This window comes from Petromyzon marinus, unplaced genomic scaffold, assembly GCF_048934315.1.
Source record: "Petromyzon marinus isolate PM22_M1 ecotype Great Lakes invasive population unplaced genomic scaffold, UKy_Petmar_22M1.pri1.0 PM_G_Scaffold_27, whole genome shotgun sequence".
Classification (NCBI taxonomy): Eukaryota; Metazoa; Chordata; class Hyperoartia; order Petromyzontiformes; family Petromyzontidae; genus Petromyzon; species Petromyzon marinus.
The window spans coordinates 730,845-758,319 of record NW_027422839.1 but is presented as its reverse complement, the minus strand read 5'-3'; the positions used below and the strand labels follow the sequence as shown (position 1 = coordinate 758,319).

The 27,475-nt window shown below is 50.4% G+C and overlaps 2 protein-coding genes across 2 annotated transcripts; both read right to left on the bottom strand.

The window, feature by feature from the left end:
• Positions 1–6,301: 6,301 nt before the first annotated feature.
• LOC142913919 (uncharacterized) lies at positions 6,302–9,871 on the bottom strand. Its single transcript, XM_076061024.1, has 2 exons — positions 9,298–9,871; positions 6,302–8,150 (listed from the first exon to the last, which is right to left on the bottom strand). Exon 2 carries the CDS (start codon positions 8,064–8,066, stop codon positions 7,281–7,283), a length of 786 nt encoding a protein of 261 aa, XP_075917139.1. The 5' UTR covers positions 8,067–8,150; positions 9,298–9,871; the 3' UTR covers positions 6,302–7,280.
• A 7,276-nt stretch (positions 9,872–17,147) lies between these two features.
• LOC116937270 (uncharacterized) lies at positions 17,148–26,512 on the bottom strand. Its single transcript, XM_076061098.1, has 6 exons — positions 26,499–26,512; positions 25,263–25,528; positions 24,400–24,546; positions 22,832–22,934; positions 21,389–21,632; positions 17,148–17,803 (listed from the first exon to the last, which is right to left on the bottom strand). Exons 1-5 carry the CDS (start codon positions 26,510–26,512, stop codon positions 21,425–21,427), a joined length of 738 nt encoding a protein of 245 aa, XP_075917213.1. The 3' UTR covers positions 17,148–17,803; positions 21,389–21,424.
• Positions 26,513–27,475: the final 963 nt, after the last annotated feature.

The following is a 27,475-nucleotide window of genomic DNA, read 5'->3' as shown; positions in this document are numbered from 1 at the left end:
TGCAGGCTGGTGCAGGGCCACCACCTTGTGCACAGTCATCCGATCTTGTAAAACACCAGAGAACACACACAGGAGAGAAACCCTGCTACTTGGGGATGCTCTTCGAGTGTTTCAGACGAGGTACGACACAAAACTCCGAGTTGCTGAGGGAATTAACCAAGCACCATGTAAAATCAATTATTATGATAACATAGTGAATGCTTGGGAGCTTATTGGCTCTTGTTCCTGGTTAGAGATCTACCCAACCCACGGGCCCACAAAGTGTTCAACTTCACGTTCCTGTCATTAAAGGCCTGTGACAAAGGTGCATCTATTGTAGCGACATCGTCTCAAGCTTACACATCTACCGGGTCTCCACTTGACTTTGTATTGTCTAGAAGCAAGTCCACCCACACCTCCACTTCCACAAACTGCTGGGAGTTGCCTCGCTCTGCCTCAGTCAGAATTCTCCTCCTGCTTCACGTTGCCTTCATCAATGTGAAGGTCCCATTCTGGAAATGAATCTTCATCTTCACATTTCACCATCACCTCTTCATATTTCACCTTTATACCTTTAAAAGTGTCCAAGCTGGGATTTTCTTCCGGTTCGTGTTTCATGAGGGATGGGCTCATTGCGGCACTTTGACTTTCACAAGCTGATTTCAGACTCCGACTTTGCTCCTTGTGATTCTTTTGTGTTCTCTGGTGTCTTCGAAGATTTGATGAATCTGCAAACGGCTTCCCGCACAGAGCACACTTGAAGGGTTTCTCTCCTGTGTGTGTTCTCTGGTGTTTTACAAGATCGGATGACTGTGCAAATGCCTTCACGCACACACTGCACTTGAAGGGTTTCTCTCCCGTGTGTGTCCTTTGGTGTACTTTAAGCTTTGGTGAAACTGTAAACGCCTTCCCGCACAGAGTGCACCTGAAGGGTTTCTCTCCCGTGTGTGTTCTCTGGTGTTACAAGAATATATGAATCTGAAAACGCCTTACCGCACAGAGTTTTCCCGGTGCCAGGAGATTGGCCGACCCCCCACAGGACAGGTTACACTGCGGTGCCCCTAAATTGGCTGAAGATTTTATGGGCGCAGAAGGGAAAGGTTCACTGGACCAACCGCGATGAGTTACTCACGACCTTGGGATAGGCGGAGTGTGGAGTAATTGGCCAGAAGAGCAGACCAGTGGGTTAGAATTAATGAGCACGGGAGGACAATGGGTGAGCGGCAGCAGACCCCGTGGCCCTCCATTTAGACGGCGCAGGTTAAGCGCGCGATTGGCCGCGCGGTACAATTCCACCCTGGGCCTTTTAAGTTTAGAGAATGAAGGTGGGAGCCCCGGGACGATTGGGGCAGTTGTCTTCAACCTCCGGGCAATCCAGACCCACTGCCTGCCGTCCTGCCTCCTCGAGCCGCTCGCAGCGTCCATGTGATGCCAGCGAGTGCTGCTATGAGGCAGCGATAGGCAAGGGTTTCGCTTGTCCGTCTCCCTCTGACTCTCATAGCGTCCGTGCGATGCCGTGAGAACAGCTACGAGGTACATGGTAGGACGTTTGTGTAACTGGGGTCATAGGCAGAGTTAGGCTAGGCTCTCCTCACAAAATATTCCCCCTCCAGGTAGCGGGTTTTTGTGCCGTTAATAAACTTTAGTTCATTTCTGTGTGTGTGGGTAGAGCCTCGGCGTGGAGTCTGTGATTTTTGTGGGGAGACGGTGTGCATGAGAGGGTGTGTGCGGGGCTGCAGGGTTTCGGTGTGGGGCCCACTTGCTGGCACTCGCGCGCACCTACACAGCGTGTGCATAGTAAAAACAGCCTTAGCGGCGAGGCGTGCACCCAGAGTCCTGCCGCAGCCATCCCTTTTTCGTTATCATTAGCATTGGTACACAGCGGATTAGGGCCTCGCCACGGTACATTCCAAATCCACTCACTCACATGCTCACTCACCCTCATGCAGAACAAGGGGAGTACATTCCAACTCCACTCACATGCTCACTCACCCTCATGCAGAACAAGGAGAGTACATTCCAACTCCACTCACTCACACGCTCACTCACCCTCATGCAGAACAAGGGGAGTACATTCCAACTCCACTCACTCACACGCTCACTCACCCTCATGCAGAACAAGGGGAGTACATTCCAACTCCACTCACTCACACGCTCACTCACCCTCATGCAGAACAAGGGGAGTACATTCCAACTCCACTCACACGCTCACTCACCCTCATGCAGAACAAGGAGAGTACATTCCAACTCCACTCACTCACACGCTCACTCACCCTCATGCAGAACAAGGGGAGTACATTCCAACTCCACTCACTCACACGCTCACTCACCCTCATGCAGAACAAGGGGAGTACATTCCAACTCCACTCACTCACACGCTCACTCACCCTCATGCAGAACAAGGGGAGTACATTCCAACTCCACTCACTCACACGCTCACTCACCCTCATGCAGAACAAGGGGAGTACATTCCTACTCCACTCACTCACATGCTCACTCACCCTCATGCAGAACAAGGGGAGTACATTCCAACTCCACTCACTCACACGCTCACTCACCCTCATGCAGAACAAGGGGAGTACATTCCAACTCCACTCACATGCTCACTCACCCTGATGCAGAACAAGGGGAGTACATTCTAACTCCACTCACATGCTTACTCACCCTCATGCAGAACAAGGGGAGTACATTCCTACTCCACTCACTCACTCACCCTCATGCAGAACAAGGGGAGTACATTCCAACTCCACTCACTCACACGCTCACTCACCCTCATGCAGAACAAGGGGAGTACATGCCAACCCCACCCAAAAAAGCACACGAGTCTGGAATCGATCCCAGACACATTCTGGTGCACCACTCTGCCCCCCAATAGAGCGTGATTCAATTATTTCTGTCAATATGTAGCGTTGACTTCGGATGCACCTCATGTAACTCCTGAACCCCGTTAAATTGGTTGTGTTGGATTGTTGCAGCCAACTCTCTGGGAACCAGTTCCTTCAACAAAGTGCGGGCTTGCGTGTGGCGGTCTGAGTGTCTGGAGGCAACTGGAATTGGACTCTGCGATGCCTGTAATGTGAATGTTTCTGGTCTTTTTCACAAATGTCCAGCAGGGGCGGATCAAGTTACAACAAGCAATACAATTTTGTTAGGAGTACAAAATAGAAAAAAGTAATGCAAGTCACTAAAAATGTACGACTATAAATATAGTATCTAAGTACAAATTAAATGAGTACATACATGCCTGCCGATGTATCAATACCGAACGCAAGCTAGGGCAAGGCAGTAAAACACCAACAAAACAGTCCCAGACCACACCAAGACAACACGCAGTCATTTAATTAAATGTTCTGATCTGTGTTCTGACTTTAATGCTTCCTAACTTGTATTCTCCTGCAAGAGATGATGACATTCTAACTTGCAACGTTCATCAGCTAGCTGAGACCAGGCCAATGTGGCTTTGAATGGTGTCCTAGATGGACACCCACCACCGGAGTGGAAAATCTTACAGATGTCAAGCATATGGTCAACGGGCAGATCACCTCAACGGTAGGTCCTGGTGTCAAGGACATGGGCTTGCATTCGGTGTTCTGTTACTATATAGTCCAGCAGATGTCCCTGCTTGGACCCAGTGTGCATCCATGATGCTGTGTGGATGCGCCGATGCCGGAACAGCGTGTTGGTAAGCCCAGAGTGCCGCATAGAAGTCTAGCAGCCTCCTACCGTTGTTATTGAGCTGTTCTGGCCGATGCCTTCCAATCACTTTGGCCCAGATGCCAGTGTCATGACCCACTCAGGCATTAAAGTCACCCGACAGGATGACTCCATCCCAAGGGGCGACTTTAGCTAGTACTTGTGACAGGTCATAGAAGGCATCTGACTCACCGGCCTTGCCTCCATCCCTCCACTGGTGTTAATAGTCGGTGGAGGCGTAAGCAACCACCCTTACCATTCCTCGTGTTTTGTTTATGGGAAGGCCAGACCATAGAAGCCTGGGACTTACAGTTTCCTAAACCTCAGCGCCATGCTCCCACACCTGTTGTATATATGCCTCTTCCAAAAAAATGTTAGTGTAATATTGTCTATTTTTATATCATGGCTCCTTGGAGACAAATATGCGTTCCCTGCATGCTGAAGCTTGGGAAAACCAGATGACGAAGCCAAAACAGCACTATAATGAGAAACGGGTAAACATAATACAAGAGACATTGATCAGATGGGCATGATGAGAATAACCAGAGCTGAGGAAGGCCTTAAAGCCGTCGAATATTTCGCTTCTCAGGAATAAACCTAACTCATGTAGCAAAAGGTGAAACGTTAATGAAAGGCCATAAAGGAATAACTCTTCCATGGGCAAGAAGTGACTCAGGGAATTTCTGAGAGAGCAAGGGAGGACCCATGGCAAAACACCATAAACTCACTGCACCCGAAGGCAAACAGAGGACAAAGATACGAGAATGTCCCTTGCTGTTTCACTCTCTGAATTAACAAACCCGAGTGCCTGGAAAGTTGAAACGTAAAATTGCCAACCGCTGCATGTGAATATTGTTAAACGTCACGATTTTAAATGTTAACTTTTGTGAACGGATACATTGTTACATGACAATACAGAAGGTTTTGACTACGACTAGTTGCATGTTTTATTAACATCCACTTATCAATATGTAATCAGCGTCTCCGACATGGGTTAAACTTCAGTTGTATTTATTCTCAAGTTGCAGTACAGCACGTGTCTCCCTGCGCAGCTGGCTTCTCTCTTGCTCCCGGGACGGCGGCGCACGCTTTGCCTCCCGCCGCCGTGGCACTCACTCTTTCTCCGCCTCGCCGCTGGCTGACGGCGTGTCGGAGAGAGGGGAGGCTCAGCTGGTGGAGCCCGCCACGTGGCCGATGGGTGGTAGCGCAGGTGGTGACGACGTTCGGACCCAGGCTCTTCACACCGACGACCCAGAGTCCTCTGCTGCTTCTGCTTATATCCCTCTCGGCGGTGCTAAGCTCCGCCTCTAGCCACGCCCCTCTCGGAACATTTTAGAGGGCTCTCGAGGCTTCCCGCTAGCTCTACCCATTTACCTTTCACCCAGATGGGATCCCCCTTACTGATTGGATGTGAGACAACATAGCACGTGTCTGCAATAACCCCCCGGTCGTCCTGTAGGTGGCGCACTCTCATTACAAATACATAAGTGCCATGATATCTGGGTTAAGCATATAAACTTGTTAACGACTTATGGAAGTTTTGTATTGAAGTATTCTACCAAAGGATCATCCCTAAGATAAACACGTACAAATTACATATATTCTCCACTCTCACTCACTCTTCTCCTCACCATCCTCCTGTCACTCACCCTTCTCCTCACGCTCACTCACCCTTCTCCTGTCACTCTTCTCCTGTCACTCACCCTTCTCCTCACTCTCACCATTCTCACTGTCACCCTTCTCACTCTCACTCACCCTTCTCCTCACTCTCACTCACCCTTCTCCTCACTCTCACCATTCTCAATCACCTTTCTCCTCACTCACTCTCACCCTTCTCCTCACTCTCACTCACCCTTCTCCTGTCACCTGTCTCCTCACCCATCTCCCTCAGGGCAGTAGCGGCCCGAGCACGGCTCTGCCTCAGGGCAGCATCGGGGGGCGTACATGTTTGGGAGGGGCTCATCTCTGCTTGGATGGTTGCTCGCGGTCACGTGACACACTTAAACCAATCCGGGGGCGTACATGTTTGGGGGGGCGCACCTCTGGTTGGCTGCTTGCTCGGGGTCACGTGACGCACTTAAACCAATCCGGGGGCGTTAATCACAGTCACAGAATGACAGGACAGATCTGTGATATTATATATGTAGATAAAGAATAGTAATAGCATTTTGCTGTATATGTTTAAAACTGGTTTGCAAGATTGATAATACGTGATAATGATGATTTCTGCTGAATAATCCATCGTGACCTATCTAATGCAACAATTCAGCAATGTAAACTCCATGTATTGTTTAGGAATACATTAACATGGCTTTATAATTTAAAATGAGTTGTATGTATCAACAGCTGGTGTTGTTACATATTCAAATACACAACTACATACATTTGGATGTATAAATATATTCCTACTGAATCTATTATAATGTTTAATGTGAGTCTTTACTAGCTCATTTGGCCCAAAACACACCTGTCATTCAAATTATCACTCAAATTAAAAGTTTAATATCGTATGTACATTTTTTTTATCACCACAGGATTTACTTTTTAAAATCCTGCCACCATCCTCTGGGATTTGACTATCCTCCGTGGACACGAGTCATGAAAACAATAAGCTCATTAGAGACTGGTAGAACATGCACACTGAACATTTATTTAAATAAATTTGTGCCACATTTTAAATGTTTTAACCTGAAAACATTTCGAGTGGTACTCCCAAAAGCAATAGAAATAATTAGGATTGGTTTAAAATAAACCAATGTTAACTTCCCTAGCTTCCATAAGACATACCAATACAAACCCTATTGTGCCCTGGTGGATTAAAATGCAGAAAAAAATGAAGATAACAAATTTTAACTGTAAGCGCAATCATAAGATTAGCAAATAAATATGTCCCATACATTGACCACATTCGCAAACGGAAAACTCACAAACACCGTTGTTTAACTTAAATTGCAAGACCGCAAAAAACGCAAGACGACAATCAACGCCGCCGCCGCCACCGCCGCCCGTTGCGCCTACTCATTCCAGAAGACCCTGTTGAGGACCTTGTTGACATTTCTGATCAGAGTGGCATTGTATCTCCACAGCGTGAGGTCCACGACCAGCGAGTCGAGCGCCAGGTCGGGCTGCTCGGGCGATCGGTAGTGGTGCGTGATCGCGATGTCTCCGGGCACCATCTGCGAGATGCCCAGCGCGTTGAGCGTACTGTGCACCGACGTCTGCAGCACCGCGCGTGGGTTCAGGATCATCTTGGTCGGGTTGAAGACCTCCGGCAGGTTTGGCTCCCGTCTAATGTGGCGCATGATGTTGACGCCCGGGATGGCGTTCCACGCCTGGAACTTCGACCCAAACTCTTCCGATACCGTGTAGGGAAACACGTGGTTTTCGAATGTGTAAATGTCGGCGCCGTACTTGTCGTTCAAGTACCGCATGAGGTCCTTCCAGTTTGTGTGCTTCAAAGGGATGATCACTTCGTCGATGTCCGTGAGGACCAGGTAGCGCGTGCTGTACATGTGCCGATACACGCAGTCGTTCAGCGCCGCTATCTGGCCATAGTAGTGCAGCTCACCTGGGTGCTCGGGGTAGTGCCACCCTCTGGACACCCACACTTAGTCCGTGATGGGCCACTGAACGACCTCGACGAGGCCGGTCTTGATGTAGTAGAGGAGCACTTTGTTCAGCTCAGAGCTGCAGCTTGTGTTGTATACCGTCACGCGGCCCGCACCCAAGATGCGGTACATTTCGATCGCCTGCACGAACTGCAGGACGTTGCTGTAGTTCCCGAAGAGCGTGGAGATGCAGACGCTGAATTCCTGTGTGAAGGTGGGGGGCATGTAGAGCCGATTTCGCACGGGCATGAAGACCCACTCGGCCTCCTCCTCGTCCGGTATTGTGCGCATGCACTGGACGGACACGTGTCCCGGCTCGCAGTCCAGCGGCTCCGTGCACAGGAAGTCGGCCGTGCCGTACGGGAAGTCAAAGTGATCCAAGTGGACGTAGGCGCTGGCGGTGACCGTCAGGATCTCCGAGTGCCCTCGGCAGCAGAAGTGGCAGGAGAGCACGTCCGGCTCATACCGGTTGGCGATGCCGATGATGTGTGTGCTCTGACCGGCCTCGCGCTGGTCGTGGTACGCCGACACCAAGAATATCTTGGTGTCGCGCACGCGCATCATCGACGTGTTCTGCAGCGCTCCCCGTTGCCCGCACAGTGTCACGTGGTTGATCTTATCGGAAGCAGACCCCGGCTTTGGCCTGAAGACGGACGAGTTGCCGAGTGCATCGAGGTCGCGAACGAGGAAGCCCGTCCAGCTGTACATGTACCAGATGCTCAGCAGCAATGAGACGCTGAGCAGCAGCAGCGAGAGGAACAGGACCGGGAGGCGTAGCTTCATCATCTTTCGAGGCGTGCAAGGAGACAAGACGTCTGGATCAAATCTCTAGACCGCCGTCTCAGGACGAAAAGTCTGATATCGCTCGGCCTGTGATTACATTTACGTAAAAACACACACACAGAGAGCTTCGCGTTAAAAATGCACAACACTTTACACAATTCCATTTCAGGTAAACCTCACAGAAAAACAAAAGCTCTCCAAAATCAAAAGACTGTATTGGCCTCAGGGCGGATATGTACAGGTACAACTCTCTGCAAGTGAATGCAATATTTGACGCTTGTGTTGCGCCCGAAACGTCGTGATTTAATTTAGTTTTTATTTTTGTTTTATTTTATTTTTACATACGTGACTTTACCGAAAGAACCAAAGAGTAACCATACGATAACCTGGATATAAGCATGCGTTAAATGTATTGCTAAACAATACGCTCCCAGCAGCACTGATCCTGCAGCTGTCAGAACGGTGAAATTGTTTTTTATTTCTCTCAATTTCAACAGATGATCTAAATAGTCGTGGCCAATAATAATTTGTTTTACGCAAACATCAACATATTTCTTTGGTGTTATTTTAGTCTTAATACTGGCCAATACTAATTATAAAATCTATTGAAATACAAAATATTGTCAACCAATTACACAGCCACCACCACAACCAGAGCCGCAACCACCACCACCACAGCCACCACCACCACCACAACCAGAGCCACCACCACCACAGCCACTACAACCACCACCACCACAGCCACCACCACAACCACCACCACCACAGCCACCACCACAGCCACCACAGCCACCACCACAACCACCACCACCACAGCCACCACCACAGCCACCACCACCACCACCATAGCCACCACCACAGCCACCACAACCACCACCACCACAGCCACCACAGCCACCACCACAACCACCACAGCCACCACAACCACCACCACAGCCACCACCACAGCCACCACAACCACCACAACCACCACCATAGCCACCACAACCACCACCACCACAACCAGAGCCACAACCACCACCACAACCACCACCATAGCCACCACAACCACCACCATAGCCACCACCACCACAACCACTACAACCACCACTACGACAACCACCACCATAGCCACCACTACCACCACCACAGCCACCACCACAACCACCACCATAGCCACCACAACCACAACTACCACCACCACAACCACCACCATAGCCAGCACTAACACGACCCCAGGCCGCCACCACCGCACCTGCCAGTCGAGGGCGCTGTGCTCCTCCTGCTGCTGTTCCTCTCCGTAGAAGCGCCGCTTCGCGTCGCCCTTCGGCTCGCACGCGAAGCTCAATGCAGCCCGCGGGCACCGGAGGCAGCAGCAGCACAGAGGGCAGCAGCAGTAGCAGAGGGCAGCAGTAGCAGAGGGCAGCAGTAGCAACAGAGGGCAGCAGTACAGAGGGCAGCAGCAGAGGGCAGCAGTAGCAGAGGGCAGCAGCAGCACAGAGGGCAGCAGCAGCAGAGGGCAGCAGTAGCAGAGGGCAGCAGTAGCAACAGAGGGCAGCAGCACAGAGGGCAGCAGCAGCAGAGGGCAGCAGCAGTAGCAGCAGAGGGCAGCAGCAGTAGCAGCAGCAGAGGGCAGCACCAACAGAGGGCAGCAGCAGAGGGCAGCAGCAGCAGCAGTAGCAGAGGGCAGCAGCAGAGGGAAGGGCCGTACCCGATTCAAGAGCTGAATGGCTCACAGGGTTATACCAAATACATGGAACTGAACTGGGCCGCGTTGCCGCCAGCACCACGTGCTTCCTGCTGACCTCTGACCCCGCCGCGCGCTTCCTGCTGACCTCTGACCCCGCCGCGCGCTTCCTGCCAACCTCTGACCCCGCACTTGAACCACGACCCCGCCGATATATGGCTGATTGTGTTAAGTTATATAAAACATATAAATATACCATATACACTTCGTATTCACAATGTACAGCTAAAGTTGACAGTGTAAATGTATTACAATATTCTTGGTTCTTTGCGGTAAAGTCAGGAAGATAGAAAATTAAAATAATAAAATAACATTTTCAAATAAAAATAATAAATTGAACATTAAAAATAATAAAATCATAAAAGCGATGGTTTCTGCCTGTAAATTTTGCGTGCAAACAGTTGCTGAGTAGAGGCCCAACACACGAGGCGGCCAGGCACAAACAGCACTCTGATGGGAGCTGTGGTTGATGGGAGTGGAACGCGGTTCTTGATCTGAGCCAGAGTCATGATTTGTTGTACGTGCACGTGTGACATTCAAGGCAGGGGTAAGCCTGTGGTCACAATCCTGCCTTGTGCTCAAAATGTCAATGAGCCAGCAACAAACAGTGCAAAAGAGAAGCGTCAACACACTTCCTGCAATAAGCAAGGTAATAAGAACTTAAGAAAAGTGACGAGGGGTATTTTATGTTTATATTTGGTGTTTGCAGTTTCTCCCCGTGGTCCGGATTTCCCTCCGCATTTTTGAAACATGCATTTGGAATATTTGGCTGCTATAAATGTCCACCACACACAACATAAGCACACTTCGCTGAGCTATAATGTGTGGCCAGGTTGCTCGCTTCTGACAAAAATATCTGCCTGTGTGTAGCTCAGTGGGACCTTTCCAGGTGAAATGAAAAATAGTTCAGAGTTTAGTTTTTTGTTTATTTCAAAGTCGAGCAGTGGGAGGAAAGAAGGAGAGAAAGAGAGGACTGCAAAAATTGGCTGACTGTGATGACTTGTGGGGCTCAACATAAAAAAATCGTGTTCTTGGTGACAGAACGCCTCGAGGGCGTGTGACCAATTTTCTCGGAATGCACCAGGTCATCAAAACACTCAGAAGCTAAGCAGGTTTGAGCCCAGCTAGTGCATGGATGAGTAACCACCGTGTACAAGAGGGCAGGGGCAATGCGGTGTGGTAGGAGAAGGCAGTACAGGAAAGTTCATTGTTGTAGCGTTCTTCTACGCTCCCACTTCATACGCACCTCCATTCTCACCAACCCGCACTGACCGGCGCGATGAAATGTGTTCAAATAACGCACACGGACCGCTCGGCATGGGGAGGCATTCATCCCGCAGTTGATCGACGTAAAAGAACAGCGGATTAACATGATGGGGGCAGAGAGAGAGAGAGAAGTTGGTGTTGGAAAAAATGTTTCAGAGTAAAGCCGGAAGTGAGCACCACAGTGTGTTGAGGAGCACACTACCTGCCACTGCTGACGTAAACATTCCATTTCTAACCACAGCGGGACCGCCAAGTCCATTGGAGAGATTGCTGAGATTTGCTTTCATAGACATGAATCAGTGCATCATCTTAGAGATGATGCACTGATTCATGTTGAATTATTAACCTCACGATGCATCATCGTGTGTGCGTGCACATGTAAGAATAATATTTGTTTTGGTGAAATCGTATACGTATGTTGCATGTCATGGGATCGTGTAACCCTCGCAGCAGCCACTAGTGGCCGATACATTCACCGCAATTTTATATATAAAAGAAGAATGGATTATTTAATCAATTCGCGACCCTGAATTGTGACAATTCATTGAATTTGCCTGGTGAGTTGGGATGGGGGCAGAGGGTTGGGGGATACACCACGGAATAAATGTTTGCTTTCTAACCTTAGGCCTTCACCCAGCAGTGGATCGATCATAGCTACAGATGACGGTGTAGTAAATGTGGCTTTGGGAAGTACGACAAGGACTCAACAGTACCGTGGAACTTGTGCTGTGTAAGACATTACATTCATAATCATTGCAAACATCCTGCATGTGTGTTCCGTGTATACATGGTACTGTGTTTGCGCGCACACATCGTGTACGTGGCGACATGGACACCGTGGAATATTGAGGAGAGTTGTAAATAAAGCGGTGTTCGAAGAAAGACAAAAGTTGTCCGAGTGAAATCGAACGCTACATATCTACCCGATCCAAATTCACATTGGTCCGGTGGATCTTTGCACCGCTTACCATATATACGCGTAAACATATACAAAGCATTTACAAAAAAATATTGAAGGTACAATTCACGCACGCGTAAATATGCACATGGAAATAAAATGGTCCGCACCTAGAGAATAAAATGTTTCTTGCCAAAATAATCCTGCGGACCCACCCGAAGTGAGACCTGGGCTGGAGGGCCCACCGTGGGCTCCCTGGATGCGCTGAATGGAGCTCTCCTGCGCGTCTCACTTCATTTTGATTCATTCTTGCTCCAAAGGTTTCATTGACTTGCGACGGACGCCTTTTAAGGGACGTACGAAAGGCGTGCCCGTTGTGTAGATCAGGAAGCCGATTCACTGGAGGAGCGGCGCTTGACGTCACCTTGCGGGTGCCCCTTTCTCTGATGCGGGGCCACGCGCCACGCGTTGCCGTGACGTCGATAACACAAACGGCGTGAAATAAGGGAAAACAACAGCAAAGGTGGCAAACAAAATAAACGTTCTGATATTATTTTAATGTGACCATCACTAAGGGATTCGGGTACGACGGTGTTTCACCTTATTAGTTGGCTGTGTCGGGTGGTAGTGGGTTTAACGACACATTTTAATATTTCCGCGATCTAAACCACACACCTCTGTTATGGATGAACTGCTTCGTTTTGCAAGTCGTCAGACTGGACGAAACGTTTGCGTTTCGTCCAGTCTGACAGGGTGACTGTAGCTGTGACACACAGCTACAGTTACCCTGTGTGACACACAGCTACAGTCACCCTGTGTGACACACAGCTACAGTCACCCTGTGTGACACACAGCTACAGTCACGTGACACACAGCTACAGTCACCCTGTGTCACACTGCTAGTCACCCTGTGTGTCACACTGCTACAGTCACCCTGTGTGAATTGTCTTGCATTTAACGTCAAGCTGCAAACGTTTCGTCCACTCTGACGACTTGCAAAACGATGCAGTTCATCCATAACAGAGGTGTGTGGGTTAGATCGCGTAAATATCTAAATGTCGTTAAACCCGCCACCACCCGACACAGCCAACAAGTAAGGTAAAACACCGTCGTACACGAATCCTTTAGTGATGGTCACATTAAAATAATATCAGAACGTTTATTTTGTTTGCCACCTTTGCTGTTGTTTTCCATTATTTCACGCCGTGTGTTATCGACGTCACGGCAACGCATGGCGTGTGGCCCCGCGTCAGAGAAAGGGGCACCCGCAAGGTGACGTCAAGCGCCGCTCCTCCAGTGAATCTACACAACAGACACCCACACACAACAGACACCCACACACAACAGACACCCATGGGTGAGTCTATGAGTCTACGGGTCGTCTGTGAGTCCCCCATGTCACGTCGAAACTTCTTTCGCACCCTAAAGCCGAGTGTGCGGTGCAACATCGGGGAGGTGATGGGGATTCGCCTCCCCGTGGAGAGGCAACAGGCGGAGTCCACGCCTCGTTGCCATGTCGTCATCTCCCGGCGAGCCAGGGGGGGTCGCGTGGCTCGTCGTCGATTGACGCCCACGGTGAAGGGAGTTGGCACAGCATCGTTTGTGGGGGCAGACGCCCACCTCCCCACTCCCCGTGAGCATGCAGGGCGCGACATCCACCCCCTCAACTCCCCCCTCCTCCTCCTCGTTGGCCACCTCTCGCTGGGCCCCCGCCGATCGAGTGATCACCCCCCCCCCCGCACCAGCTCCGAGGGACATCTCTACACGGCCGGCTCACCGCCGCCGGTGTTCTCCCGCGCACGCCGAGCGCTAAACAAAGAAATCGGCTGCTGCTGTGTCAGTAACACGCGCGCACCTCCTGGGATTAAGGCCTAATCCGCGTGCCCGCAATGCTAACTGAAAATAACTGGCGGCAGTATGAATATGTAGTGGAGTAGGAAGGTGTGTAGTGCAAACAGCGTGATTACATGATAACACAGACAGTACGGGTTATGTTGGGTCAGCCTGTAGCGAAGGCAAATAGAGTGCAGGTTATGTTAGGGCAATTAAGCTGGGAGAGCCAAGGATGGCTGTGATTGGCTGGAGCTGTTGTTAAGGCTAGAGTGGCGCCTAAAGGTCTGGGTAAGAAACAGGTGCGAACGACGCAGAGCGTCGTTGGGGCACGGACTAATTAATTGGGGAGTAATGAGAGCGGGGATAAATTGGGAAGTCGGGAATTGGAGCGAGGTTGTTGAAGTTGGAGAGCTTGGAGTCAGCAGCGGGGAATTGAAGGGTAGAGAACTTGGCGACAGAGTTGGAGGGACAGAGTTGGAGAGACAGAGTTGGAGACGGAGCTTGGAAACAGCGTAGCGATAGCGGAGCTGAAGAAGAGAAGCAGCCAGCAGTGGCGAGAGCGTAGCGATAGCGGAGCTGAACAGAGACGAAGCAGTTAGCAGTGGAGAGAGCATAGTGACGGTGATAGCGGAGAGCGGAGACGAAGAAGTTAGCGGCGGAGTAAGCGCAGTAATCGTGGGGAGTGGAGAGACAAAGGTGGCGAGCGAGTCGAGTGAAGCACGGCGAGCGAGCCGTGGCGACATGGATACTGTGAAATATTGAGGGCATGTGGAGAGTTGTAAATAAAGCGGTGTTCGAAGAAAGACAAAAGTTGTCCGAGTGAAATCGAACACTACAAATATGCACACCCCCCCCCCCCACCGTGGATAAGCCTTAATCCGCTGTGCACAGGTGCTAATGCACGCAGGAAAGGAACGGCTGGGACCAGGCTATGGGGCAACGCCTCACCGTTAACGTGAATGCTACTGTGCGAACGCGCTGCGTTAGGCGCGCTGTGCAACAACACGCACGCGAGCACGGCCGCTCCGTGTGCTGCAGTACACGGAGCGCCTCACGCGCACCGCGCTCAAATCACTCGCACGGCGCTGCAGACGCGCGTCTCACACACCACGCCGAAACCCTCACGTAAACCGTAGCGGGTCGTAGAGATGGCGATCTACGCGCACAGCGGTGGAGTGGATTTAGCGCACCCCGAACCCCACCTTAATCGCTCACGCTGCGCTGCAGACGCGCGTCTTCTACACACACACACACACCGCGCGATACCCCGTGTAACCAGTTGCGGTCGTATAGACGTTAATAGATGTGTAGTGATGGTAGCGTCACTACTGCGTACACACGCACACGTGTGACGTCACTATGCGGGGGAGCGTCACTACTACGCCGGTCTACACACACACACATGACCTCATCCCGGCTGGAGGCGGGAATGATGTCAGGGCCGGTTCTGGACTCGGGAGGCCACGAGGGTGGTGTGAGGTCGTGGCCCTCTCTGTGACCCCGGCTGGACACGTGACTGGACCCCAGTGGGGGCCGGGGGCCTAGGGGGCACCTTGGGGGGCATGTGGACAGCAGGGGGGGGGGGGGGGGGGGGGCTTCGAGAGGGTTCTCGAAGGGAGGCGTGGCCGGGGCGGAGCCCGGGCACGCCGAGGCCCATATAAGCAGCCTCCTCACGAGCTTCGAGGCTGCCCGTATCAAGAATGAAGATGCATCGTGAAGACGCCAAGAAGAGATCCGTGTGTAGGTCCCAGCCGGAGGACTCTAGGATAGCGGTAGACGTGTTGTAAGTCCCGCCAAGACAGGAGGCTGTACCTCCCTAGGGTATCTGAGAAGTGTGTGTTAGCTAGAGTAAGTCGGTGGTCACCACCCTATGCGTAATGTAAGAGCTTGTGTTCATTAATAAATAAGTGTTGCCTCCCAAGAAGTTGTGTGTGCACCTAATTCGAATCCACTACAGATGCGCACCTCACACACCAACCCCGCGCCGACACCCTGCAGCCCCGCGCTCGCTCTCTCACGCACCCCGCCCCCCAAACGCAGTCGCTCCACTCAAAAATCACAGATACCACGCCGAAGTTCGCCCACACGCGCACACAGAAATCGCACCGCACCGATCTTCTGAACTGAAGTTTATTAATGACGCGTCTAAAGAAAACCCTGTGCGGCCCTGTAGTAAATATTCCACGAGCAGCGTGTAGCCTATCCCTATTCAATCCCTGGGTGTACCCCCCACACTCTACTTCTCAACTCGCAGATGCACTCACGGTGTCGCACGGAAGCTGCGGGAGTCGGAGGGACGATGATCCAAGAGGTCTCCGCCTGGGGTAGAGTCGTAGCGGCGCTCGCCAGCGTCCCTCGGACGCCGCGAGCGGCCGGGAGTCAGACTGGGGTGGCTGGACGGCTGGAGGAGAACCACCTGAACGTTTTTTCACCTCCCTCCCTTTGACGCCCTGGGAATCCGAAGATCCAGGGTCACGTGGTGTTATCCTGCGCAGACCAATCGAGCGCCTACATTTCGATTTTAAACCGATGTTCCCGCCCTTACCTGGAGCGTGAATTTCCGTTGCGCCTTGACCCATTGTCTACGCACCCCTCCTCCCCACCCCCTCCTCCCCACCCGGTCCTCCCTACCCGGTCCTCCCCACCCCGCGGCGTGGCTAGGAACTTCCCTCCCACCTCCACGTCTGCGCTGCCAGCGGAGTGTTCTGCCCTCGAGGCCCCATCTCCCGTGTTGCGTGCGCTTCATTGCGGCCAGTCTGTAAAGCACTATGCGCCCCTGCGACTTTTTAAAGCTGATTTTAGGGGGGGCCGCCGTGTAATCTGGCCTGGGGGGGGGGTCAGCCAATCTCCTGGCAATGGGAAACCGGGGGACATCCCTGCTAGGGGCCCTTCGGATGAAAGCCCGTGGGCCAGGCCTCCCCCTTCGAGACCCTACGTGAGTGTGTGTGTGTGTTTAGTGGGAGTGTGCGTACGTTCGTGTGGAGGGGTGCGAGGGGATGGTGGCGCCGGCGGAGTTGCTCCGTTGCTGTGGCACCACGGTATCTATGGAATCGATAGTCATATCTATTGACTATAGTATTATCAGCTGACTATAGCAGTGTCTGCTTACTCTATAACAGTATTTAATTACTCTAAAGTAGCATCTACTCTGCAGCAGTATCTACCGACTCAACAGTAGTATATACCGACTCTATTGCAGTTAACTTCTTACTCAGAGTACTGTGGTGAGGCCTAGTCTCGTGCAGAGCCCCCGGCCTCGCCTAGATTGCCCAGCCGGCCGAGGTGGCACCTTGGCAGGCTGGGGCTGGGCTGCCACACCACGCTGCATAACATACCAAGCACAGATTCAATTTTCAAAATCGGCCCTCAAGCTGGAACAGATGCCTCAATTTATTGAAATGCACTTTACTTTTTTCAAATACAGCAACCCCCCCCCCTCCCACCATCCCCGATCCTGTTAAAGCCATGCATTGTACTACATTACGGACAAAGTTTACAGGAATCTAAAGCAATGCAGTAAAAATTCAACGAAGCAATGTTGTAAAGCTAACAGTTGGCCAACTTAATTATTTGCCGGCCATTTCACCACAGCGAATGCACCGATATAAATTCCGCAACATTTAATGCTGCCTTGTGAAATACAAACAAAACTCAATTAAATTGTCATGTCCATGCTCATTACAGCTTAAGACCGGTCGCACAAAATAACCAATTTTAGGAGACAATTAAAGCTTTAAAGTTAAGTCCGACTTTACAGAAATGTTTTACCACACCCATTAGACTAAAGTTTAAAACTATACTTACAATTATAAATGTGTAAAGTGTTCAACTAAACGAGGTGTGTATCTTATTTACACACCATAGACATTAAAAGAATCGCATATCAATTAACACAACCCACATACAGTCCTTGCACTACCCCTCTACGTAACGTTTCTTCAGACCCAACAAATTTTAACTTTTTAAATCAAGCAAACCCCCAATATATGTACACTCTGGGAGGAAGTTCTCTGCAACCTGCAACAACAAAAGCAAGCATTGCCGACATCAAGAAGCAAAACCAACAGATCATCGTCGACCCCACAAAGGGCTCCATTCTCATTTGGAGAATTTGGTTTGCGTGGTCCCGATTTAGGCCAAGATTTGGTGACAAGTTGCCTCTCCAAACCATCCAATTCCCTTCGTCAATCTCTAAAATTGGGCACGAGAGCGTTGCCAACCAACTCCATTTGAAAGAAACTACTCTACATTTGTATTTTATCAGGTAAGGCCCACGGAGCTATGCAGCGCTCTTTCCGGAGAGACATGGCCACTGTTCTGCCCCACGGCAGATATGGGGCTGTGTTTACACAGGAACTTCCTGATATGATGGTGTCGAGTTTGGTCACGTGACCTGGAAGTGACGCATTAAGGGTCTCGAAGCGACGAGGCAAGGCAGGGGTGTCAGTCATTACAAAGAGTACAAAATGGAGGCACAATTAGCATCTCAGCGAAGACGGAAGCATCTGCTCATTGTGGGACTTTAAGAATCATTGTCTGCAAGTTCGTTTATCTCCATATATATAAAAGGCAAAGTTGTGAATGTGTGCCTGTTCAAAATGTTTAGCGTACTTCCCGACTTGCAACCAACTGGAAATTGGCCATGTGGGTACTTACCAGACTGTACACCACGCAAAAATGATAAAAAATACACTTTTTTTTAGGGGGGGGGGCGGGGAGCTCAATAATGTATAGATTTTTTGCACGGCAAGTGAGCTGTGGCGTCAAATCTGTCACGTGACCATCGCATGTGGAAGCGTAACGCATTGCAGTGTAGTGGTTAGCGTTGTTTGTGTGTGTATGTGTCTGTGTGTGTGTCTGTGTGTGTGTGTATCTGTGTATATCTGTGTGTGTGTGTGTAAGCGTAACGCATTGCAGTGTAGTGGTTAGCGCTACGCTGCGCTACGAACCCGGCGACCCGAGTTCGATTCCCGCTCACGGCCACCAAACGAGTAACTGCTTGGGTGTCAACATCGCCACTGGGGAGATAAAGGCGGCAGGGCGTGCTGCTGGCCACCAAACCCCTTCGTGTTCTTATAATTACTGGGACTCCTGTTATGTTAGGATTGCCGTTATAATGCTGTAAATGCCTTTATAATGCTGTTAAATTGTTACGATAAATATGGAGGCCTGGTTAACAACGAAGCCTGCCACTTGCATTATTGTGAATAGTTGTTTGTAATTAGATAAGTCGAACCAGACTTGTGCCCATGTAACTTTAATGCATTCTTGAGAGCAAGGATGAAGATGTATCTCGTCTACAGTTCAGTGTTATGTGCAGCAGCGCTGTACATTTGGGCTGCAGTATGGTGATTACACAAAGTGACCTTATTGAACATAGTAGCTTATTCTCTTGTTGTAGAGCTATTCAGTGCTAATGTAGGTGCCTGGTCCATCCAGGACCTATGATTGAGATTCATGTTGTCCAAGACAATGTTATGATGTTGCAGTGTTAATTAATTATATTGATATTGCAAGTATTAACAGATGCTCTATTTTGTGCTGTGTTTTCCCATGAGTTTTATGTCGTTCTATTCGTTAAATACGTTGGAGTCGGATGGTCACCCTGGCTCTGAAGGTTTACTACTCGGACAGTGATGCAACGCAGCGTAGTGAGGCCGAGACAGCCACCACAAATGGATAGCTCAACGAAGTGGCTTATCGTGTAGACATTTATAGCAGCAAAATACTCTAAAACGCATGCTTTTAAAAACGTGGGAGGGAAAAAAAAACAGAGGACCCGGAGAAAAATCCACATGACCACGGGGAGAACTTGCAAACTCCAAATATGCAGCAGGCGTCGGGGTTGGGATGGAACCCCAGACCTCCTGCTGCATACCAGGCAAAGTGAGTTAACATCTCCTAGCCACCGTGGCATCCAAATAGAATCGTCAAGAGGACATTCTGACACTTGAAGAAAACCTGTACCAATCTTGGCCATAACCATTCTTGTACCTCTTGATCTTCCAAACACGTGTAGAGGTGTTACGGGAGGGTGACACGCGGTTGTATAACGGTGGCCACAAACACGTCCGCTACGGTCACCACCCTGGGGGGCTGTGGGGGATGCTGTGATCACTCCCAGCCCCGCCCCTCAGTGAGAGACAGTATAAAAGGTGGGACCCGGGGAGCTGAGAGGCAGTTCAACTCAAGCAAGATGAAGAGCCAGTGAAGAACGAAGATTGACTAGCCAGACCCTGGAACTCCTTTGATTCGCTGACCTTCTGAGGGCCGGGCAAAGCAAGCCAGGGTGCGACACCGGAGCCGCGAGGGCCGATGTCCCTCTGAGGGCCGGACTCGTGTGGCTGGTGATCGGGACCTGCGCCGAAGCTGGGCCAGGTCAGATAGCCTCCCGGGAGAGGAACAGGATAGAGGGAACCAGGGAGCTAGCGTGGGCTAAAGCTCGGGGAACGTTTCCCTCTATAAAGTACGGGTGAAGAGGCCGTTACCTCTTCAAGTATAAGACTCGCAACTGTAACAGAAGTGTCTGTAATAAATACGTGTTGCCTCAAGTAAACAGTCTCCGACGTCAATAAGGCCACTATACATGTAGCCCTCCAGCAGGTCAGATCGTACAAAAGCATTAAATTTGGCATGCGATTGATCGATAAAAAAAATCTAGTCATGTTTAAGATTTTATATAAATGATGATTGAGAAGTTTTTCACGATATAATACGCAAATTATATTATGTGAGCAAATGCGGTAGTGTACCCATACTCTTTGGTTCTATTCGGTAAAGTCACTCCAGCGCTGTCCTCGAGACAGCCTGATCCCTTCACCGAGAAGATGGTTTCAAATTAAGCAACCATTGGAAAGATGTTCTAAATCGAACTAAACATTAAACTAATTTTCAATGGTACAGTATATTTTTCAAGTAGTGGTACCCCAAACTTTCGCAGCTCTTAAAAATTCCCCATTCACACCATCAATAGGTAAACTCCCCCCCCCCCCCCCCCCGCCAAACGGCATGTTCACCCGCACGTACACCACCTCTATGCTAAGTCGGCCAATCAAATGCTAATTTTTATGCTAATTTGTTTCCTCGCACACAGCTTAAAGGTCGCGGTCTGAGCGTGGCTGTGTTTCACTCCAGCGCTGTCCTCGAGACAGCCTGATCCCTTCACCCGATGAAGGCCGCTTGTGTTGTGGCCGAAACGTCGTGATTTTTGTTGTTTTATTTTTTACCTACGTGACTTTACCGAATAGAACCAAAGAGTATGGATCCTTGCAGTCACGAAAGCTTTAAATCTAGAAGTGTACCCATGGCTACAACCACGAGAAGGCGAGTAGAGTCAAGGACGTAATGAATGGGAAGAGGAATAGAAAGGGGTAGAGCAGACAAATGGAAAAATGGGATCAGGGACAATACCTTAAAAGGGTCTCTCTATCATCCTCCACGGAGCAGGGTATTTTCACAGGGGGGGGGTTTGGGGGCAGAGGGTAAGGGATTCAGCAGGGATGGCCACACAAGTCACGTGACTTCCTCAGGGAGGCACGAGCAGATTCTCGATATTTTTGTTTTGCAGCTTAACGGGAGTGCAGGAGCGGGAGCTGCCCTTACCTGCACGTGCTCCTCCTCCTCCTCATCATCATCTGTCTAGGCCTGCACCTTGGCCGGCAGAGGAGACCGCACCCCTGCTTTGGGCATGCCCGGCCGCCCGTCCCCACCCCACAGGGTCCGGCGGTTGAGCCAGGACGCGTGGCCCCAACTGTGCCAGAAGCGGCGATTGCGCGCGGCCGGGAGGTTCTCCCCGAACGTCTGCATGTTCAAGCGCTGCTCCTCCGCCAACGTCACGCGGCAGTTCCTTACAAGATGGAAGGAAGGGGGTGGCGGGGGTTGTGAGCACAGCTGGTGCATCTTGCCAGTCATCTCAGTCTATCCATGGCCACCTGGGGTCTGTCCCATGACCTCCTGTCAGCGAGCCTTCGACATTCCACGTGTACCTTCACCGAGCAGTGAATGGCGCGTGTTGGTATTGGAGGTGGAGGGAGGAGATAAAGATGCAGTGCTACAACTTCTTGCTCGTGCCACTACTACTGGCAGAAGGGCCACAGTAAGTCACTCATTTTCATTTTGGCAAATATCGCAGTTTTTACACCGGCACACGAAAAATGCCTGCCACTTGTAAAACACGTCACGGGATTCTTTGAATGTTCCCTGCCAAGCAGCAGGCGTACATCCCTACGGTTAATGCGCCCGCAGTATTATAAATCAGAGCAGCCACTAGATTTGCACTGCGAATAGTTTTGTTGTTACGCGACAACGACTCTGTCTGACGCTCCGAGCAGTGGCTCACCCCACACCATGTTGAAGAGTGGCCTGTGGATGACGATAGATCACGGTACTACAGAATTACTCGAGTGAATGCTAAACCCTACATTAGAGGTTCCCTGCACGGTTCCACACCATCCTGCGTTTTAGAGAAATGTTCGCCTCGTGCCCAGTCAAATAATTACACGGTTCTTCCTCTTATTTTCGAGCTAGGATTTTTTCCCGAATCAAGCGCAACACCGCAATTCACGCGGCGTGCATTTTCTGCGCAGAGTAATTAAAGTTAACGTCACACATTTGCAACGCCCCAAAGTTTCCAGATATTCAGGAGGCGTAGTCAACCGCATACGAGTGAGAAGGCAGCCAGCAACGGCACCAACAATTGCCCGAGATCTGTCATCCTATATTAGGATGGTTAGGCCAACTCCATTTGTGAGTTTTTATTACACGAGGGACGAAACCAAAGAAAACCCACACGTGCAAAGATGGGAGAGTGAATGGGGGGGGGAACAGCAACCCCATCTCCGTACAGATGGAGATGAATCAACATGCTGTACTGCTACCTCCTGGCAAGTCGGTGCACATGGCAGAAGATTGTGAACCACCAACCCGTTGCCTCCTCCAGGCGCTGTATATAAAGGTGTGCCGCCACCACTGCCCGTCCGAGACCATCAACCCCGCGATGAGCAAGGAGACCCAATTAAAAATCACAAGTGGCAGAAATGCCATTACCTGCCGCCATCTTTGGAAATGTTGTCAAAGAAGCATCTTGTTTTGTCGTAGAAGCATTTGTCAGGAAACACGGCAGAGCTCCTGCTGGGACCCCTCTGCATGTCTGCAGCACAAAGGGAGACGTCAATGTCAGAAACTAATTAAGGGATGGCCTGGACAATTAAAGACAAAGATCCTCACCCCGTTTCGCTTCAGACTATCGGGGCAAGTGCTCTTAGTGAGTGGCACCCCGAGGCCGGCACGGCACACGAAGGCATGGGTGGGCCTAGCACCATGCCCGGCCACCTTCGTCTCCCTCATGGCGATGGCTGAGGTGAGCCACTAGAGGGGGGCGATGGTACAGATTTGTTGAACCAAACTTTTCAACAGAAGACGCCGTGGCAGCAGTGGCAACAGGCCACCGTGATGGACGCTCGTGGAGATTGCTCCTCGTGAACAAAAATTGTCAAAAGTGCATCATGGTCCTAAAGGGACCAACATTTAGTACAGGGGATTCTCCAAATTTTTTTACCATTTGTTAAAATACAACCATTCACCAATGCGAGTCAGGGCTAAAACAATACGACCATAAACTTTGCATTATATTTCAGGCCCATCAAGCTATATGGCTCTTTTTCAGAAGAGACCTGGCCACAAATGATAGCTCAACGAAGTGGCTTATTACATGAAAATTTCTGGCAGGTAAACTCCAATAAGTGCACGTTGATTCTAAAATGTGGAGGGAAAAACCGGATGACTCATAGAAAACAGGTTTTTTTTGGGTTAGATCGTGATCCAACCCAAAAAAAAATCTATCATGGATGATATTGGTCGCAAAAGCCTACATGTTCAACCGACCCAGAGAAAAATCCACACTACCACGGGGAGAGAGACGCATGCAAACTCCAAATATACAATGGTCAGGGTTTTGGTGAAACCCACGAGGCAAGGTAGCCCCCCCCCCCCCACCCACAGCCGCCTAATAATTTGTTGGCACAAGAGAGGCGGTGTAAGACAAATCCACTGTTGCACTGCACATCCATGCTGTACATTGTCCAAGCTCCACTCTTTCTGCAACCCACACCTGACCAGAGTGATGCGAGGCCCTCACCCACAAGTGCAGTGACAGCCAAGCTTACTAAAGGCTGTCAAATGCAGAGAGTTTCTCAAGTTATCATTCCTCATGATTACTCTAACTCGTATGAAAAAAAGGGCCTAATATAAATGTCCACATAAGCTACTTCGTTGAGCTATCATTTGTGACCTGGTCGCTTCTGAAAAAGCGAATAGCTCAGTGATCTTTACCTGGTAAGACAAGATTAGTTGATTTTTATTTTTTCAAGCGATATGTTCACTTGACCTATAGACTGTGCACTCCCATCGTGTTTTTGTATTGTATGTTGTTACATTCTGACCCGCCCCTACTGAACATCTGTGGACAAAAAAACCTTTGTAGCGCATCGAAATCCCCCAGTGGACAAAAAAATATTCTGATTCTAAAAGGAGACATCCCACAGGAGTGGTGGTGGTGGTGTGAAACCGGGTCCCTCAAAGTGCTCCTTTAAAAAAAAAAGGTCCGACACCTTCACCTTGCTTGGCCTTGTTGTCCTGGAACTCCTTGTCCAGCTCCTCGCGGTCCAGCTGCGCGTTGCTGCTCTCAAAGTCAAACTCCGCCTGAAACTCATCGCCCAGGTTCAGGGCCTGTGCCTTCTGGGGGCGCCCACGGCGGCTCGAGCCTGCGGGGAGAGAAAAATAAACGGCAGCTCGGTTTGTGATCCACCAACGCCGCGGTGGTGGCGGTGGTGAGATGTTAACTACCTAGCCTGGTACGCAAGAGCTCGTGGGTTCTATCTCGACCTCCTGCTGTATACTTGGAAGTTTGCATGTTCTCCCCAAATGTGAAAGATTTCCTGCAAACGTTCTCCATTGGAATAATGCATCAATGAGTACACCCTGCTGCAAAGAAAAAAAAACTTTTGCTGGACCCTCATGGACAAATGTGAGTCTCTTACTTTCGACCCAGGTTTCCTGGGTAAATATTCACGACCATAAAAAAATAGCGCACCGGCTGCCCGGTATTCAGGTCGGCACCAGCGGCCAAGAATCTGTTATTCTCTCCGCCCTCTGCACATGTTCAAAAGGCCATTGCCAAAGTCCAGGCTAATGCACCGCGTCGCCTTTGAGGCAACGTCAGTGATAAAAGCGGCAAGGGGTTTTTGCCTTCCCACCGCGATTTACAAAGCCCCACGACGAATGCGTCCACAGAAGCTGTGCACGGCGAGCCTTCAATACGCAAACGCATTAATTAGTCTCCGTCGGTACGAGACGCCGACTGTAAATTGGGACACGTTGCTTCAAAACTAACTTACAAATTTGATGAAAAGATGAATGACGGCATGGGGGGGTGGCGGGTGGTGAGGGCGAACACCACCCACACCACCCGTAGCCGTACCTGCAATCTGCTTCACGGGGGCCCTCCGCCACCGCCGCCGCCGCCGGGGCGCCGTCTGCACCCCCCGCTCCACCGTGCTGCTCTTCCTCGCCGGCTGCTGCGGCGTGGCGTTGACGCGCGCAGCGGCCGCGCCGGCCGTGGGCGCTGCCGCACCTGTGGGCGATGGGCACAGCCGGCGCGCACCCACCGGTCGTCTCGGTTCGTCAGCCCGTCGGGGGGGGGCCACGTGGGACCCTCCCGGTGCCTCCCGGCAACGACCGGCGACACTTCATCTGGCACGGGCGCCGTGGTGACGTCACCGTCACTTAGTGGCGAAAGGCGGCTGTTGGTATTATGGGGCGGGGGGGGGCGTTCTACAACAGCTGTGTGGGCAAGACACAAGTGCCATAGCCCTCCATCACCCATCGTGGTATCAGTGTCATCATCATTACCACCACCACCCCTCCCTCCCTGTCCTCCAGACAGTCTCGTCCCTTCACCTGAGGAAGGCCGCTTGTGTTGTGGCCGAAACGTCGTGATTTTTGTTATTTTATTTTTTACCTACGTGACTTTACCCAATAGAACCAAAGAGTATGGATCCTAGCAGTCACGAAAGCTTTAAATCTAGAATTGCCATAGCACCACCATTCATATATTTTGTCAAAAATGATTATTTCGCACGGGTTTAAAATATAAAAATATTAGCACACGTTTGTCGTTAGGGGCGTTTGCGTGCAACTTTTATGGGTCGGGCAGCATTACATTGGGGGGGTGTTAACATTAATAAACGAGACGGTGGAACGAGGGTCACCGGGGCTCTTGTCCACAAGCCACGGCAGACTTCACGACTCGTCCTCCCGCCTGCAGAGGGAGGCCTCGGCTGCACCAACACGGGCGGCACGAGGATTCACGACGCTTCCGTTAAAGTCGGTGGCTGTTGTAACCTTTGCCGCAGCCTTGCAACCCCTTTGGTTCCCAATCGTTCACAAACAACGTGCAACGTCAACAGACGTAAGGGGTTTGATGAAACAAAGCGGTTGCACTCGGCCCGCGCGCCCGCGCCCAATCTGTATTTCGATGATATACCTTAGAAAGAAATCCCCAGAAAGGGGATCTTGCAACCCCCAAGGGGTGCGTGCACCCCTGGGTTAAGAACCACTGGGCGAGACGATCGTGGGGTAACACAGTAATATCAATTTACAACTCACACCCCTTTCACGTCGTCGCTTTATTATGAACACCGCTAACACAATTTACGTCGGTGACAGCATCGATCCTTTCTCGTATCCCCATCGCCTCTTGCTTCACCTACCCTGTAAACTACCCTGTGGTGTCGTGTGACTTTCCTGGTCTGAAGGCCGTCAATGTGTTGGACCATTATTGGTGCACAGCGTCTCAACAACAGCAGTGGGGTTTGCTTCAACCAATAGGTACGAACATCCAGACGTCAATCAGCAAGGCGCATTTCTAGTCCCAGCTAGACAAAATCTACGTCAACACGTAAGACAAAACTACAATTCGTGTTGTAGAGAAGATACCTCCTCCTATACGTGTAACTTTTAAGTGGTATGCCTTGTAACTGATGAATGATCCGAGCGTGCTCCCTATTTCAAAGACAATGAGTTGCTCCAGAGGCAGACGCTTCGTGAAACACAAAAGTACCCTTTGACCTGTATCACAAGAACATCGGGTCTCACCTGAGTTCTCCGTACAGGTTACTTCCAAAACACACACACACTTTGTCCTGACATCACTTATTCAATGTTTGTTCCTCATACAAAATGTTACATGCACGCGCACAATCAGACAAGTATTCATTCTAAGTCATTGACGGGAATATTAACATTGAATTACTGCAGCGAAATTGGCTGCATCACGTTACATCGTATTAACAAGAAGTTATTTTACAAATACGCACCGTCTGCTTAACAGTGTATGTACAACGTACTATTGTTGCGTCATTCAAAACGAGTAGGCCGTTGCATGCTGGCGCCTGGGTCAAAATGTAGCAAATTCTAAACATTATGCTACAAATAGATCACGGCGTTTCGATGGCAACACAAGCAATCGTCATCAGGTGGGACAAGCACAGCAGCAAGAAGAAGAAACTGCTGGAGTAGGCGCCTACTACTTTAGCAGTTTCTCTTGCTGTGGTTGTCCCACCTGATGACGATTGCTTGTGTTGTGATCTAAACACCGTGATCTGTTATGTTTCTACCCACGTGGCGACTTTA